Source organism: Pongo abelii, chromosome 7 (assembly GCF_028885655.2).
Source record: "Pongo abelii isolate AG06213 chromosome 7, NHGRI_mPonAbe1-v2.0_pri, whole genome shotgun sequence".
Classification (NCBI taxonomy): domain Eukaryota; kingdom Metazoa; phylum Chordata; class Mammalia; order Primates; family Hominidae; genus Pongo; species Pongo abelii.
The window spans coordinates 32,296,988-32,314,994 of NC_071992.2; the positions used below are offsets into that span (position 1 = coordinate 32,296,988).

The 18,007-nt window shown below is 39.4% G+C and overlaps 1 protein-coding gene across 7 annotated transcripts in view; it reads left to right on the top strand.

Moving 5' to 3' along the window:
• The window catches only part of RBPMS (RNA binding protein, mRNA processing factor), a 184,465-nt gene that overhangs the window by 75,736 nt on the left and 90,722 nt on the right, over positions 1-18,007 (top strand). For all 7 annotated transcript variants that reach the window (XR_010140974.1, XR_010140972.1, XR_010140975.1 and 4 more), the window contains exons 2-3: positions 14,171-14,248; positions 17,189-17,227. Coding sequence is in view for 3 of the 7 variants with exons in the window: in XM_009243674.4 (XP_009241949.1) it covers positions 14,171-14,248; positions 17,189-17,227 (117 nt within the window). In the remaining 4 variants the exon portion in view is untranslated. The remainder of the gene's footprint in view (positions 1-14,170; positions 14,249-17,188; positions 17,228-18,007) is intronic.

Consider the following 18,007-nt stretch of genomic DNA (forward strand, 5'->3'; position numbering starts at 1 on the left):
ATATATCTGGAATTAAGTAGAGATATTAAAGGAGACTATAGCTAAGATTTCTTATACTACTGTAAAAAGTAGTGATTAAACAAATCAGGAAAATTATAAGTTGAAATCTCTCTTCTTAAAGAGTCATGTTTATTTTATTGCCTTTTAGATTATTGAATCTAGTCAATTAAAATTAATGGAGCTGGGTGTGGTGGCTCATGCCTGTAATCCCAGCACTTTGGGAGGCCGAGGTGGGTGGATCACTTGAGCTCCGGAATTCGATAAATGTTTTGACATTTTGTATTTCTCTACCAAAAACACAAAATATTAGCCAGGCATGGTGGCATACACTTGTGGTCCCAGCTACTTGGGAAGCTGAGGTGGGGGACGATCTCTTGAGTCTGGTAGATGGAGTTTGTAGTGAGCCGAGATCACACCACTGCATTCCAGCCTGGGTGACAAACCCCATCTGAAAAAAAAAAAAAAAAAAATTTAACGGGAAAAATACCAGTCTTCTGGTGGGACTTTAAAGTAAAAATGCATATGCACCCCTAACTACATAGCTTCTACTGCCTAGCTTTACCAACTGATACCAATCTCTTCATTGATGTTGATATAATTATTTATTCCTGACAGGATTATGGCATCATAAACAAGTGATTTATATAGTTTTAATCTAAATAGGCCCCTAATAAAAAGTGACTTGATAACTTTTAGGGACAATTTTTCTTCAACATTTTTAAATATTAAAATTTATTTAACGTATACTGAAATTTGCTTAACTAAACTTTTAAATTTGACCTCATTGTAGTTTCACATACAGTGTGTATTTGTTTGTTTTTGGGAGATGGAGCCTCACCCTGTCGCCCAGGCTGGAGTGCAGTGGCCCAATCTCGGCTCACTGCAACCTCTGCCTCCTGGGTTCAAGTGATTCTCCTGCCTCAGCCTCCTGAGTAGCTGGAACTACAGGTGCATGCCACCACGCCCTGCTAATTTTTTGTATTTTTTGATAGAGACGGGGTTTCACCATGTTAGCCAGGATAGTCTTGATCTCCTGACCTCGTGTTCCACCCACCTTGGCCTTCCAAAGTGCTGGGATTACAGGCGTGAGCCACCGCACCCGGCCTCATGTACAGTTTTAAGAATACAGAGGGATCACTTGTGCTCTTTGCCTAGTTTCTGCCTGTAGTGACATCTTAGAAAACTGTAGCACAATGTCACAGTCAAGAAGTTGATATAATCCACTAATTTTGTTTCTGTGAAGTTTTATTATATGTGTAGGTTCATGGATCCACCACCACAGTCAAGTTACAGAACAAGTCCCCACTACAGAGATCCCTGAGGTTGCTTTTGAGTATGTTAGATAAGTGGGATTATGCCTTATGGAATCTTTAGAGATTGGCTTTTTTTACTTAGTGTAATTCCCTTGAGAGTCATTCAAGTTGTTGCTTGTATTAGTAGTTTATTTATTCTCATTGCTGACTAGTATCCCATGTTATGGATATATCTAGTTTGTTTAACCATTCAGGTTTTTGTGTGAACATGAGTTTTTATTTCTTTGGAATAGGTGCCCAAGGGTACAATTGCTAGATTGTTTGGAAATTGCATAGTTTGATAAGAACCTGTTTTCTAGTGTGGTTGTACCTTTTTGCATTCCCAACAGCAGTGTATGTGAAAGATTCTGTTTCTCTGCATCTTCGCCAGTACCAGTGTTATCATTGTTTTTGTATCATATGAGATACAATCAGGTATGGATTTTAATGTAAATATAAAGTAGCTAAAATACCATATACTACAATAAAAAGTGATGATTAAACAAATCAGGAATATTATAAAATTAAGTAACATTATACTTTTTTTTTTTTTTTTTTTGGAGACAGGGTCTTGCTCTGTCACCCAGGCTAGAGTGTAGTGGTGCAATCTCGGCTCACTCCAACCTCCTCCTCCTGGGTTCAAGCGGTTCTCCTGCCTCAGCCTCCCGAGTAGCTGGGATTATAGGCATCTGCCACCACGCCCAGCTAATTTTTGTATTTTTAGTAGAGATGAGGTTTCACCATGTCGGCCAGACTGGTCTCGAACTCCTGACCTCAAGTGATCTGCCGCCCCAGCCTCCCAAAGTGCTGGGATCACAGACGTGAGCCACTGTGCCTGGCCTGATTTTTTGTTATTGTTGTTTTTAATCTCAAAAATAGAATGTAAAGAGAGAGATTTTCCTGATGTGTCAAAAGTTGAGAGCTAAGAAATGGATTTTAGAAGGATGCATGAGGAGCATGATGGTGGGGTGCTGGCCAGAGTGAAGTTTGCCTGCGGCCTTTTACAAAGGTAGACAGAATGATGGTAATGAAGAGATTTTGAGTCATACTATTGGGGTCCATAATACGAAAAATGCTTCCACTTTGAGTTATGCATTGGTTCGTTTTAGGATGCGGACTTGTTTTCTCTCTTGCCCACCTCAAGCCAGTGTATAACAGTTGCATGATAATACCATCACATGCACCTTCTCTTAGGATTGCCTTTGGTACATGAAAATGTATCTTTTTTGTGAACATTGTAAGCCACCTTATAACAGATAACATTTTTCTGAGCCCTTACTATGAACCAAGCATTGAAATCTATGCACATTACATGTAGTTAACTCATTTAATCTTTGCAAAAACTATGTAGCAAATTACCCCATATTTACCAGCTTAACAGTTATTTAGGAGCAGCTTGGCTAGGTGGATCTAGCTCAGGGTTATAAGGTTGGAATCACAACATATTAGCTGGGGCTGCGGTCATCTGAAGACTTGACTACGCGTGGGAGATCTGCTTCTAAGATGGCTCACTCACATGGCTTTTGGCCAGAGGCCTCTGTTCCTCATCATGTGGACCACCCCATAGGGTTAAAATATTATCACAACATGACAACTGGCTTCACTCAGAGTGAGTAATTCAGGAGCTGCTTCTACTAAGGAAGCCAGAATACCTTTTTTGACGCAGTCTTAGAAGTCATACACTGTCACTTCCGCCATACTCTGCTCACTAGAAGGGAATCACTTAAGTGAAGCCATGCTAAACGTGAAGGGGATTAAGCTCCACTTCTTTAAGAGGAGGAATATCAGAGAAATTGTGGACATAGTTTAATATGAGGAAACTTAGGAAGGGAAAGGTTAAGTGATTTGTCCAAGTGCGTACCTTGTGAGTTGCAGAATCTGGATTTGAATCCCGGCAGACTCCATGTATTTTTGGTTGTTCTGTGAACCACATGCTTTGAGCACTTTAACCTCTTGAATGCATATTCAAACTGACAAGGTTTGGTGGCCCATGGCTGTAATCCTAGGACTTGGGGAGGTGGAGGCGGGAGGATCACTTGATCCCAAGAGTTCAAGACCAGTCTAGGCAATGTAGGGAGACCTCATTTCTACAAATACAGAAAACAAAAAAATTAGCCAGGCCCGCTGTGAATACCTGTTGTCTCAGCTACTTGGCAGTCTTAGGCAGGAGGATCTTTTTGAGCCAAGGAGGTTGAGGCTGCAGTGAGCTATGATTTTGCCAGTGCAACCTGTTTCTTTAAAATAAAAAAAAGTTGTAATGACTTTCTTCATATTTACGTGTTCATATCTAGATATTCATGAATGATATGGCCCTCTCTTTTATATCTGGTTTAGTACTTTGACTCAATTTTTACATTCACTCATTTAGTTGATAGATACTGATCACCTCCTGCAAAGTACTGGGATGCTCACCATCATATGGGAAAGAACGTTCAGTTTAAAGGTGAACTAACTGACCTGGCACCAAGGAATTTAAACTATATATTGGGTAATTTCTGATAACTAAATATTGGGAAATAAACCTCCCCCACTCCAGCTTTCTAGTTCACATCTTCTCTAATTGTTAGAAGCATGATGCATAGTTGTAAGAATGCATTGTAAACTGAAGTTGGCAATGGGATGAAGTTCCTCAGATAGAGTTTGTCTACTGCTAATATCAAAAGCAATAAATAACTTGAGAGTCCTGGGCACTGTTGAAACTGTAAACTGCCAATGTCTTTTTTTTTTTCCCCTGGTACTTTAAATGACCATGAAGAACTCTGTGTTGTCTGGGTTAGTTTTAACTAGGTAGTTTGAGAGATGTGAAATGACTTGTTTCTTTGAACAAATCTGTTTTGTAAAATGAGTCACCCAGATTATGCAAAAGGAGAAAGGAAGAGAGGTCTTAGAATTTTGATAAGATCTTCTTCATATTCTATGCTTCTATTTCATTTTGTCAGTCCGTGGAAAAGTCTTTATTGTGGTGATCATTTTGACATTAAACTTCGGGGTACTTAGGATGAAACCGTAAGGGCATGTACACCTTAGGGCATTAGAAGGGCAACTTTATGTTCATAATACATTGGACTGATGTATACATTAAAAAACTTAATGTTTTAGCAGTGTATGCAGTGAAATTGTATGAAAAGTAACATTTCATAGGCTGACTAGGGTTGAAATATAGAGCAAGCCACCTAAAAATTAGTTAGAAGAACTAAAGGATGGAGTAAGAACAGGACCAGAGTTAAGGGATGAAGCATCCTGCCTTTATAAGGAACTTCTTGTTGAACTCTAAGGATTTGACAACCATATTTCTTGTTTGACAGCATTCAGTGAATTTCCTAATATTGAGGTTAAGTTCTCTCATGTATACACACATATATCTAGTTTCTTGTCTAGCCTAATTCAAACCTTAAATTCTTGATTTGTGTCTGATATACCTCCCTCCTTCTGCATCTGACAGTACTAAGGGAATTTCTTAATAATGAGGTTAAGTGTTCACATGTGCAGACACTTCTCTTGCCTATACTTTGGCAGCTTAAAATCCTAGGAATTCTCACTTTTTCTCTTTTCCTTTTAGATATATGGCAGACATGAGGAATGGCCTGGGTTGGAGTTTGCTTCTTAAGAAGTCCTATCAGGCGGGGCATGGTGGCTCACGCCTGTAATCCCAGCACTTTGAGAGGCTGAGGCAGGTGGATTACCTGAGGTCAGGAGTTTGAGACCAGCCTGGCCAACATGGCGAAACCCTGTCTCTGCTAAAAATACAAAAATTAGCCAGGTGTGACGGCAGGCGCCTGTAATCCCAGCTACTTGGGAGGCTGAGGTAGGAGAATCGCTTGAACCTGGGAGAGGTGGAGGTTGCAGTGTGCCGAAATCGTGCCACTGCACTCCAGCCTGGGTGACAAAGTGAGACTTTGTCTCAAAAAAAGAAAAAAGTCCTATCAGAGTCAGAGCTTATGAAACATTCTGATTAGAAGTCAGCATTGGATTGGGCTGAGATTGGCTCCTCAAAGATTGAACATAGTGGTGTGGTGTACCCAGTGCTAACTTGTTGTCCCTATTCCCCGAGCATGTCTGAGCAGTGCTCACGTCCTGCCTTATGAATTATGGAACATCATTGTTCTTCTCTCTTCCACCTGTGCTCCCATGAGTCTTCCTTCTTCCCATTATCCTACCAAAAACTTTGTGATCACCTTGGCAAAGGGACCCTGGTTTCCATAGGCCCTAAATCAGGGTATGAATTTGGTTATTCTACAGATTGTGTCAGCCAATAACTGTCACTTACAGCAAATGCTAGTGGATCCCTCAAAACTAGGGAGTCATGTACTCTGGATAATTATTAATATATGGATGGCTTTTTCTTTTAGAAAGGAAAGAGCAATGATTAATATTAAAATAGCCTAGGTGTGATAGCTTACACCTGTAATCTCAATACTTTGGTAGGCTAAGGTATGAAGATCACTTGAGATCAGGAGTTTGAGACTAACTTGGGTAAGACCTCGTCCCTACAAAAAATAAACATAATAAGATTAATTGGATGTTGTGGCACACACCTTTAGTCCTAGCTACTTGGTTGGCTGAGGTGGGAGAATCACTTGAGCCCAGGCGTTCTAGGCTGCAGTGAGCTATGATTGCACCGCTGCACTCCAGCCTGACCAGAGCGAGACCCAAACCTGGAGTCCATAACAACAGCACAGTGGCTTTGGTTTTTCTTTCTTTTTTTCTTTTTTTTGAGACAGAGTCTTGCTCTGTTGCCCAGGCTAGAGTGCAGTGGCGCAATCTCGGCTCACAGCAACCTCTGCCTCCCAGGTTCAGGTGATTCTCCTGCCTCAGCCTTCCAAGTAGCTAGGATTACAGGTGCCGACCACCACGCTGGCTAATTTTTGTATTTTTAGTAGAGACGGGGTTTCACCGTGTTGGCCAGGCTGGTCTCCCATTTCCTGACATCAGGTGATCCACCTGCCTCGGCCTCCCAAAGCGCTGGGATTCCAGGCATGAGCCACCACACCCGGCCAGTGGCCCTTTTTTAAATCCTATGGTTAATCAATCCTTGGTGTCTATAGCAATGTGACCTCCTGAACCAAAACATGCCTTCCCAGGGCACGGAAAAGGAACAAGTCTTTTAAGTCCAATAGGTGACCATTATCAGGAAGTAAGAACTTGACCACCTGCTTTTCTTGAAGTCAGTGCCAGCTAGAAACTGGAGCTTGACCAAAGCCAGTTCATTTCTGCTGAGCTGCAATCAGAATTAAATGCCTGACAGGCCATATTAATGGTTGCAGTAATCCATTTTCATGGTGGCAAGGCCTGAATGGGAAATCATACCAAGCCAACAAAGCCTTCTTTGGAAATGAGATGACCAGCAGTCCTCAGCAGGGTTCAGTCTTGCAACTTGGTGTTTCAGCTCATGGTTACAAAGTAAACAAATAACTTAATAGATTATTAAAAAAGAGTAAAAGAAGTTAACCAGTGTGTAAAATTTACAAGCTGGGCCCTGATGCCCCTCTTGTGCGTTAAAACAACCCAGCTGTATGTGATTTATGCTGCACGGATATGTGGAGGCCTTAACTTCTCAGTTTCTGAAACCCAAGTTTATATTACATGGTCTGTCAGAAGAGGGATGGCACTGCCATAGGTATGGGAGTGATCCCTCAGTTCTTGTCTTAGTAGAGCAGTCACAAAGCAAGAATACCCCTTTGACTGAAACCAGGATGTTTCTGCTCCTGGGGCAACCTTAGTCACTGGTTCCCTTTTTTGGTTAGATTATTTTTTCAGAAGTAAAGAAACACTGACTTTTGGTCAGAATTGAAATGTGAAGCAAGTTACATGAATATATTTTTGCCAGATCAAGCTTGTCCCTCAGGATCAAGGACAGGCAGGAAAATGAGAAAGAATATTTCTAAGGACAGTGGACATGCTGAGTTTGTATTTTCAGACAAAGGAAATACATTTGGGCTTGGATTTGTTCTCATTTTTAAAGTTGTTGTTTATGCTCATAATTTAAATGCCAAAATGTATAAATACATAAAATGAAGGTTATCTATAATTCTACCTTCCTCTCCACTGTTAACATATAGATAATTTGGTATGTATTCCTTTGATACCTTTTTTTTTCCCTTGAGCATGTACTAACTTATAAAAACCCTAAGAGAATTAAAGTGGGAATATGGGCAGTTCCTGCCGTTTGCTTTTTCCCTTAATAATTATGAACCTTGTTCTATGTCAGTAGATCTGGATATCTATTTACTCAGCTTTTTAAATGTACAAGTTAATGAGTTTGGGCTTTTCTTTCCCCAAAAAACCTTACGAATTTGCATTTGTTGAAATTGGACATATGTATTTGTAAGTATGTTTTAATTATCATAAATTAAAATGTGAATAATTTTCCTAGTAACCATATATTGATCACTATTCTAGTCTATATAGTCCTGAATTTTTTTTGCACTTTCTCTTTTTGGGTCTGTCTCCATTTCAGTCTCTGTCTTACATTTTTCGCCTTGATTCAGATTGGTTTTTATCCTACTTCCCATTTCTCCCTTCTAAATTTCTTTATCTTATAATAGTAATCTCTCCCAACAAACACATATAGGTGTTTGTCAGTTGATGTTGTGTAACTCTATTGATAAATTGTGACTGGGAAATGCCATCTTATTTTGTTTGCCATGTCACCAGCTGAACTGTTTACAAGCAAATATGTATATCTCCATGGATACAGGATTATGTAAATCCTTGGATTTGCATATATTTCTAAGTCAGTCGAGATATTTATAGAACATACACTCTGTGCCTAGGACTGTGTTATACACTACAAAAAACAGCCTTCAAACTCTAAAATGCCCATAGAAAGGTTTCATCTGTGAATCCACTGTGTGTTTCAAGAATGGTTTCTCCAAAAGAATGATTCAAACATACAGCACATTTAAAAGCTGCTTTGAGGTCTTCATTTATATCTATAAGAATACGGGTAGATTAAGAGAGAACTAGCAGAGAGAGAGATGAATGTAGCCGTTAACACCATGGGTTTACTCAAGAGTGTTGTGAATAAGTAACTCTACACAGTCATTCCTGAGTCATTAGAAGATAGTTATCCTTCCCAGTTCCATGAATTTAAGAGGAACCTCAAGAGGCCAGCTCAGAGCAGCTAGATAGATGACCTTAAAACTTTTATGAAAAACTAGAACATGCACAGAAAATGCTCATAGTCTTTGGATACTGTGTGTTTACCAGATGTGGCTGCTAGTTGAAAAGTGTGTGTGATTATTCTCTGTTGTGTACTGAAGTCAAGCATTTTTCTATTGCTTTTTATTTTCGTGCTTAGATTACCAACAAGATTAGATATGCTCTTTATTAAAGAGAGGGCCATTTCAAGGCCTGCTTTTGGCCTTTCTCTCCAGGGAAGCTCAAGACTGCCACAAATGACTTTACTTACTGAATTGGAGTTTATTAAATGAGAAGCCAGTCAATAAAATGTGTCTTGCCTTTCCTAGTGGGAGCTGGCAATGCCATTTAAGAACACGTGGCCAGTTTATCCAAAATCTAACCGTAGCCTCTGCAGGAATGCTGGATAATAGCTAAGCCAAGAACACTCTTGCTCTTCTGCCCAGCACAGGATGATTTTAACTAGCATTTATTCTTTCAGTACTGTTGGGGTAAAAAGGAAGTTGAAGTACATCTACAAATCTTTTTGAGTCCCTTTGGGACAAAGCTTTCAGCAGTTTCATCTCTTGAACTTCTATGAGGCATGTTGTGTACTTGTCTAAGAAATATGTTTCCCCATGTGTTCCATAAAGTAAACATCTGTGGATGCTAAAGGCATAGTGCCAGGCACATCTGTGTCCATAGACATTGCTGGTAAACTAAGGGCTGCTCTGGATAATGCTTTGACCTGCTGCAAAGTTCAGTTGGCGTAGTAATTCATTTGTTATTTTTGGGGAACAGTTTTGTTAATGAGTATTTCATCATGGATTTACATGCTGCTTAATGCTCGTATCTTACTCTTGGGGTTTTTTTAGTTACTTTGTGAATGAGCTAAGCTTTCTGTTATCACAGGCAGCCGTTACATATTCAGTTTATTTCACTGACAGTAAGCTCCCTGAAGGCAAGAATCATGTCTTTATGAATTCAGTAGGCTTAGCAAAGCCAAAACTCTGAAGTGCCCTTTAGTGGCTCAGATGAAAAGTATGATAGTAATAAGAGTAGGGAAACTAAAATGTTTTAAAATATTTCTGTGATTCTAGGCCGGGCACGGTGGCTCATACCTGTAATCCCAGCACTTTGGGAGGCCAAGGCGGGCCGATCACCTGAGGTCAGGAGTTCGAGACCAGGCTGGCCAACATGGTGAAACCCCATCTGTACTAAAAATACAAAAATTAGCTGAGCGTGGTGGTGGGCACCTGTAATCCTAGCTACTCAGGAGGCTAAGGCAGGAGAATGGCTTGAACCCTGGAGACAGAGGTCTCAGTAAGCCAAGATCATGCCATTGCACTCTAGCCTGGGCGACAGAGCGAGATTCCATCTAAAAAAAAAAAAACAAAAACAATCTGTGACTCTAGATCCCAGTCACCATAGAAAAGCATGAATTTGATATTCAGGAAGCTATTTTTTCCATTCATTATTCATGATTTTTTTTTAACTTGCTTGATGACTTTCCTAGTCTGAGGAGGTCTCTAGGACTCCAAGCACATTATGCTTCTGGATTTAAGTGACATCTAGTTGGAATCAAATACATAATGTAAGTATTCAAAAATTATTTCCCCCTTGTCAGTCTATTCTACTAGAGGAAAGAGTATCTCAGTGAGTGAGATGAGATATTCTGGTAAATTTCTGAAACAATAGTGGACTTCATGAGATTGTAGGAAACCTAAGTCTCGTCCATGTTTAAATAAAATGCCAAACATCTGATCTGCCTCCAGTTTGATGAACAAAGCAGAGTTGCTTTGAGCCTCTTGGCATCTATGGGTGAATGGCAAACTTAGGCCTGACAGGAGCTCAGCTTTTCTTTTTCCCCATGTATAACAATTTTCTATTGAAACACTAAGGTAAGAATTTCTTCGCTTTCCATTATGGAATATCTACATAAGAAAGAATTTCCTCCATAAACTTTATAATATTATATTGATACAAATATTGACCTTGTTTCTAGTCCCTTAAAGAAAGGGAGGTAATAAATTGAGGTAATTCTCAACCTAATAAAATAAACTTACAGTATTTAATGCATATTTATTTTAGAAAGATGGAAAATACAAATAAGCTAATAAACATTAAAATCAGTTACTATACCATTGGGGCTAAATGATAGAAACATTTGAGTACACATAAGATAAATTTTTTTCCTCTAAATACTTATATGTTGGCTACTTTATAGAACAAAGTGGAACTATATATACTTTTTCCTTGAACGTCATTTTTGTTGGCTGTGTAGTATTACATTGTATGATACAGATGAACCTTAGTTTATATTAAGTAACCTTTTGTTCATAATCCCCAGATTTCAAGTAACCTCTGTTGGTAAATTGACATTTATGAAACCCTTTTCTCTATAACAATATTATAAATAATAGTTTATTTTCTAGGTTAACTCCTCAAATTCTAATTCATATTTATCACATGGTAAGATGCACCACTAGATAAATGGCACCATGACACTTAGAACGTAGGTTCTGCTTATCGTATCATTTTTGTGGAAATCTCTGTAATCCAGTTAGAACCTGGCACAGTGTCAGAGAGAAAACAGGCACTCCCCAAAATCTGAATGAATGGGAGATGGTATTCTCGCTCTGCCCAGGTTGTCCTGACCAGAACAGCCAAGTGGAACAGATGGTGTTCACTTTCTGGACTATGGGAGGAGAGTTGCGGGTGACAGGGAGGGCACACTGGATTAGCAGGATTTCCTCACTGTTTGTATCTTTGACACTTGTCAGCAATTCTGCCTCAGCGAACTTCATAAAGACCCCCAGGAACTTGTTTATCTGGTGGCAGAGTTGAGGGTAGTGGAAGTGAGGATGCAAAAGATACAGAAAACTTGAACAACAAACTTGATGTAAATGATACTTATAGATCATTGCACACAGAACATTTACCATGTTCTGAACCATAAGACAAGGAATTGATGGGCATAAAAAAAAGCATATACCTTTCATATGTAGGCATTCCACTTCTAGGTGTTTATCCAAAAAGAAAGAAAGTATACATCCATACAAAGATTTGTACATGAATGTTCATAACCATTTTATTTGTAAAAGCCAAATCTAGAATAACCTAAGTGTCTGTCAACATGTGAATGGATAAACTGTGGTGTATCCACACTACAGAATACTTCTCAGTAATAAAAAGGAATAGACTGTTGATACATTCAACAACATAGATGAATCTCAAAGTAAATTTCACTTCATGCTAAGGGAAAGAAGCCAGATGAAAAGGGTACATACTCTGTGGTTCCCTCTGCATATATAAGTGTTTGAAACATATATACTAATATAAAGAGATCAGAGCAGTGATTGCCTGGGGATGGAGAATGGTGGGACAGAGTGGGAGGAAGGATTAAAGGGGCATAAATAAACTTTTGGTGGTGATAGATTGTCTTGGTTGTGATGGTGGTGATAGATTGTCTTGGTTGTGGTGTTTCTTAGGTTATACGTATGTCAAAACATCAAATCTTTCAAGATGTGTAGTTTATTATGTATCAGTCATAACCTCAATAAAGCTGTTTATAAATAAATCATAAAATAAGGCATTCAGAATTCTGGGGCTATTTACATCATTATAGTGTTTATCAAACACACTTACATGCAAATGGCATGACATTTTACTGTGTACTGTGCTGGGTCAGTAAAAGGGCCTTGCTTGGTAATTCCCACTTCTGTGTAACAGGAAACAATGAAAAGTGTTAGGAATCTAGAAAAAGCCTAAAGCCAGGCGAGGTGGCTCATGCCTGTAATCCCAGCACTGTGGGAGGCCGAGATGGGAGGATCTCTTGAGCTCAGGAGTTTGAGATCAACCTGGGCAACATGGTGAAACCCCATCTTTACAAAAAATTAGCCAGACATGGTAGCACACTGTCTATCTGTCTTTCGGTCTAATATTCTCCCCATCTTTCACTGAGGAAAAATCTTTCATGTATATATATACATGGTTAACAATTGAACAATTGAGCATCGAATTTTCAATCATGTTGCATCTGTGTGAGTGGAGAAAAAGAAATAGAAAATATGATGATAATTCAGTAGCTACTCCTTGCCTATTGAATCAAGATCAAATTACTGAGCCAGTGGCTTTTGGTGTTTTGTGTGTTTGACCCTAAGCTTCTTGTTTAGTTTTGGCTTGCCCTTCCCCAAGAATGTTTTCTTTCTTCTCCTATTTCACTGCCTTGGTGAATGCTTTTCTCTGCCTGTGATTCTTAGGGATCCCACCTAATCTTTTGGCTCTATTTGGTAAATGCCCATCCTTTAGATTCTTATTCAGATGCTTTCTCTGGTGTTTCCCTTGTGTTCTGTGTTTTAGTAGACACTAAGCACATAGTGTGTACTCTACACTTTGCACTACGTGTATTTACATATGTGTCTTGAATGACTTTTATTAGTGGCACCGTAACCAGGTACCTTGTACATGGTAGGCGTATGTGTTGATTGTGCCTTAAACACAGTGGGTGGAAGACAGTATGGCGATTCCTCAAAGATCTAGAAGCAGAAGTACCATTTGACCCAGCAATCCCATTACTGGATATATACCCAAAGGAATATACGTCATTCTGTTAGGAAGATACATGTATGTTCATTGCAGCACTATTCACAATAGCAAAATCATGGAATCAACCCAAATGTCCATCAATGAGAGACTAAATAAAGAAAATGTGGTACATATACACCATGGAATACTATGCAGCCACAAAAAGGAATGAGGTCATGTCCTTTGCAGGGACATGGGTGGAGCTATGAGTCATTATCCTCAGCAAGCTAACACAGGAACGGAAAACCAAACATCACATGTTCTCACAAGTGGGAGCTGAAGGATGAGGGCACAGGGACACATGATGGGGAGCAACACACATTGGGCTTGTTGGGGGCCTGAGGGGAGGAAGAGCATCAGGAAGAACAGCTAATAGTTGCTGGGCTTAATATCTAGGTGATAGGTTGATCTGTGCAGCAAACCACCATGTGGTATGTGTTTACCTTTGTAACCTGCACATCCTGCACATGTACCCCAGTACTTAAAAAACAACAACAACAACAACAACGCAATGGGAACAGTAGTCAGTGAGGTTGGCCCTGCTGTTTTGGAACTGAACAGATGTAGAGTTAATGCATTTTGGTTACTATTTAGGTGCATTGGGCTTAACTGTACTTTTACATTTATTAAAGTTATTGTAATTGATGCCTGTGAGGAATGCAGCAACAAAACAGGCAGGAGAAAACAAATTGTTTTTATATTATTTTTGAAGCACATTATGTAGGCCCTCTATTTAGGGCAGAGGAGTGGCAGATTTACTGTGCTCATGTCATTTTTTTCTTAAGCTAATATTTAAATTATATGGAACCTCCCCCCATCCTTCACATTTTTAGAAGTGTGCAATGGCTAGTTGGGAAAAGTTAGCTTGTAAATTTAAATCAACTAGATGTAATTCACTCTGAATAATTCACATAGAAATATTCAAGTGTGGCTTAGGGGATGTACCTTAAGATTACACAGAAGGCTGCGTCTCCCCTAAAATTTAAAAAGGAAAAAAAAAAGAGTTGGCTTAGTGGCATCTTAACAGTGAAGTATTCATTGTATCATGGAAAGAGCATGAATTTAGTATGAGTTGTGGAATATTTGGAATAATATGTTTCTGAGATTTCAGGTGAGAGTTAACTCTCTGGAGTGTCCACACCCTTGATCACTTCCTAAATTTATTTTTCCAGGTCCGGACCCTATTTGTCAGTGGCCTTCCTCTGGATATCAAACCTCGGGAGCTCTATCTGCTTTTCAGACCATTTAAGGTACCTTTTTTTATCTTTCAGAAATTATAAAATGAGACAAAAGTCTCTATGCTTTCCGAGGGCTTTTTGGAGCAAGAAATGGTATATTTGAGAAGAAAACAGATGTTTTTAAAAGGTTAATGAGTAAAGGAGATTTAATAACTGAGTTCTAATGTATAGTCTCACTTAGGATAATTACATATTTATATTTCAAATTCAATAATGTAAGTGAAGATTTATTCCTAATTTCAGACCTTATTATTTGAAATAGTACTGTTGATACTGTTCTTTGGAAATGTAAATAGGTTTTTACGAACTGGGTTAAGAACCTAACCACCGTTATTTTTTCCATGGTAAAACTTTCAAACAAAGTAAAACAAAATTTTAAGGGATACCTAGGTGTGAGTTGAGGATAATATTTCCTGGCGTTTATTGGAATATTTAATGCAGTTACCTGTCCTTCCTATGGAAATAAGATCACTTGATAGATACTTAATGTTGCTAGGATTGAAAACTTCATAGGAGATTAGACACCAAGCGCTTAGTAGAAACTAAGCCAAAATAACCATGCTGCCAAGAAGAAACCTTTTGAAGGTTGGCCTTTGGAGGATAGGAGAAAGCTGGAACTGATCAAATCAGGGCCCTGGAAGGGATATGTTCCTTCTCTGGAAGGGCCTGTGTTCAGGAAGTCTTAAGTTGGTCAGTGTGGATGTGTTAGCAGCAGTGCCTGGCAGGGACCACACTTATGATTAGGTGATGGGCTATCTTGATTTCTGGTTAAAGATCATCCTCATTGAAACAGGTCCCCAGTGATAGAGGCATGACAGGTTGAGGGATAGGATTCAGCTTCTTGGGAAGATGGAATTGGATATGACAACTAAAAACTCTAGTGTTGGGGAGGAGGAAGGAGGGTTGCGGGGGCAGCCAGTTAGAACCAACAAAGATAAAACAGTCTAGCTTAAGTGCCAAGAGGGCACCATGTCATAATGGACATAACTCCACCTGACAGCTGTCCCTTTAATGCAACAATAATGATGACGGCCCAGGGAAACAGAGGTCAGGTGCCAGGTTAGGTGGGAGGAAGTGGGAAAGGAAGAGAAGGTGGTATGGAGAGAGTGCCACCTTTTATAGAATTTCCTGAGTTTCTTCTGCCGAGTTGTACTTTTATAAAAGGGACGGTTTTTCTATCCTTTTTATAGAATGCAAACTTTTAAAGCAAATTGATCTTAGTGTATAAAATACTGTTATGTTTTGGGGTGTATAGAGAGAAAGACATTCACCAGCAAGCCCCTTATACGAATTATTAAAGTATTGTCACAATCCTTTCAAGTGGGTGAGTCTCATTTTTTCAAATGAGGAAAATGAAACTTGGAGCAGTTAAATAAATTGTGCTCAAGTTTACGCACATAAAAAATGGCAGAGCAAGATTCAAACCCAAGCAGTCTGACTCTGCCCTCTCTGTTCTGAACTATTATATTATACTGCTTTTCTGTTTGTGACTTGAGAACACAGTATATCCCTACCAGTGGTGTTTTACTTGAGTGAAATATCCAATTGTCCTTTGCCTTTGAGACCTTCATGGTGTTTAAACCTCTAGTTTTTTCAGAAGAGAGCACCTTGAAGAAAGGAAGAGGCAGAGCTGTGAATCATGACCTCTCTGGCCATAAGAGCTCAAGGCCTTTGAGGTGAAATGTTTATGGTAGCTAATTGGTAACATAGTTCTCTGCTGGGAAGATGTAAGGATGAATCAATCTCAACATCCTGCCCAGAAACCCTGACGAGAAAGTCAGCACCCTAGTACATTCCTGACAACCCTCTTTTAATTAAAGTCCCTGGAGGCTGACCCTAGTCTGCAAATGTGTCTCTGCACTGATGTGTGTAGTGGTCAATCCTGTCAAGTGGTGTGTTTTTCCCCTGTGTCGTCCATTAATGCAAGCCACCAGCTATTGATTATTTTCAGAAATAAACACATTTTGTTATCCTTATCTTGAGGAGCCGGGAGGGGTGAAGAGAGGGAGTGAAAGAGGGAGGGAGTGTCTCTGTCTTTCTTGAGCATGGGCTGGAATAAAAACCCAAAGGGATTATTTTTGCATGTCCCAATCAGAAGAGCAACATGAAAACTGGTTCCTTCAGTAAGTAAGCAAAGTAACTCAACAAAATTCAACATCATTGCCTGCTTAACCATTTCTGGCAGTTTTGAAAATGTGGTCAGGGAGTTTTACCAACTATATTTTTTTGAGACGGAGTCTGGCTCTGTCTCCTAGGCTGGAGTGCAGTGGCGCGATCTCGGCTCACTGCAAGCTCTGCCTCGCAGGTTCACACCATTCTCCTGCCTCAGCCTCCCGAGTAGCTGGGACTACAGGCACCCACCACCACACTCGGCTAATTTTTTTGTATTTTTAGTAGAGATGGGGTTTCACCATGTGTCGATGGTCTCGATCTCCAGACCTCGTGATCTGCCCGCCTTGGCCTCCCAAAGTGCTGGGATTACAGGCGTGAGTCACCGCACCTGGCCCCACTATATTCTTAATGTTTTATTGTTGTTATTTCATAGCAGCTACATGACCAAATCAATACATGGCTCTGACCTTCCTGTTGTATTAAATTTACCCTCTTTCCTTGCCTAGTTCTGTAAAACTATTCTTATCTAGACCAAGAAAACAAAAAGATTGCTATTAACAGAGACACTCATTTTTCTACCATTGTGTAATTTAATGAACAAAAATAGAAGGAAGAGAAACACAGATAAATCCATAGATTGATTTTTTTTTAAGGCCCCAAGAATGCAAACAGGTGTGTGTGTGTGCACGTGCACATGCATGTGTGTAATTTGCTTTTCCAGATAACTTAGGAGACATTTGTAAGAAGAGTTAGGTAATCAATAAAGAACTTATTTTTACATGAACAAGATGGTATTACTACAGTTACTTTTGGCTAAACTTGGTTTTTCTTTATTTTCAGGGCTATGAGGGTTCTCTTATAAAGCTCACATCTAAACAGGTAAGCATTTCAAACTGGCATATAAAGATCACTTTTTTACTTTCTTCAGGAATGTTGCTGGGGCTTGACATTCTTTTTTTTTATTCCCATTAGAATTTGAGGGGTTTTTTGTCTTTAGAATTAAGAGTGAGATGTATTAGGAATTAGCACAGGAAAATGCTTCGTAATTCTGTAATCTTCAGCTGGAATTTCAGGGACTGTCCCAGAGGAAGATAAACACAGTGGTATATTGAGATTGATTTGTTTGTTCAATGAAAATAATGGTTTATTATTTAAATTCACTTTTATTCCCAAGTCTTTCCCATTTCTTTTTATAAGGTTAAACAAACTTTTACAGTCAATGTGAATATCAGATAGTGAAGGATCATGCTGTCTGTCAAACCCCTAAACTAAGGCAGAGTCCCAAGTCCAGAATGGAACAGAGAATGTACAAAATGGAAGTGGTAGTCAGTGATTCTAATAGTTCCTACAAGCTTAGAGATTGTAGCTATAGACTTTTTTTTTTTTAAGCTAAACTCTTGGCATACACACCTCTCCAATCACTATTCATCTCTCTGGCTTATGAGAAGAATGATCTTGGAGGCACCCTTCTATACTGAAAGATAGGGAGTCCAAAGGGATTATGGCCTTTCTGTATTTACTCAGAACAGCCTAATTAAGAATATGATTTTTTTTTTTTTTTTTTTTGAGACGGAGTGTCTCTCTGTTGCCAGGCTGGAGTGCAGTGGCGCGATCTCGGCTCACTGCAACCTCCGCCTCCCAGGTTCAAGTGATTCTCCT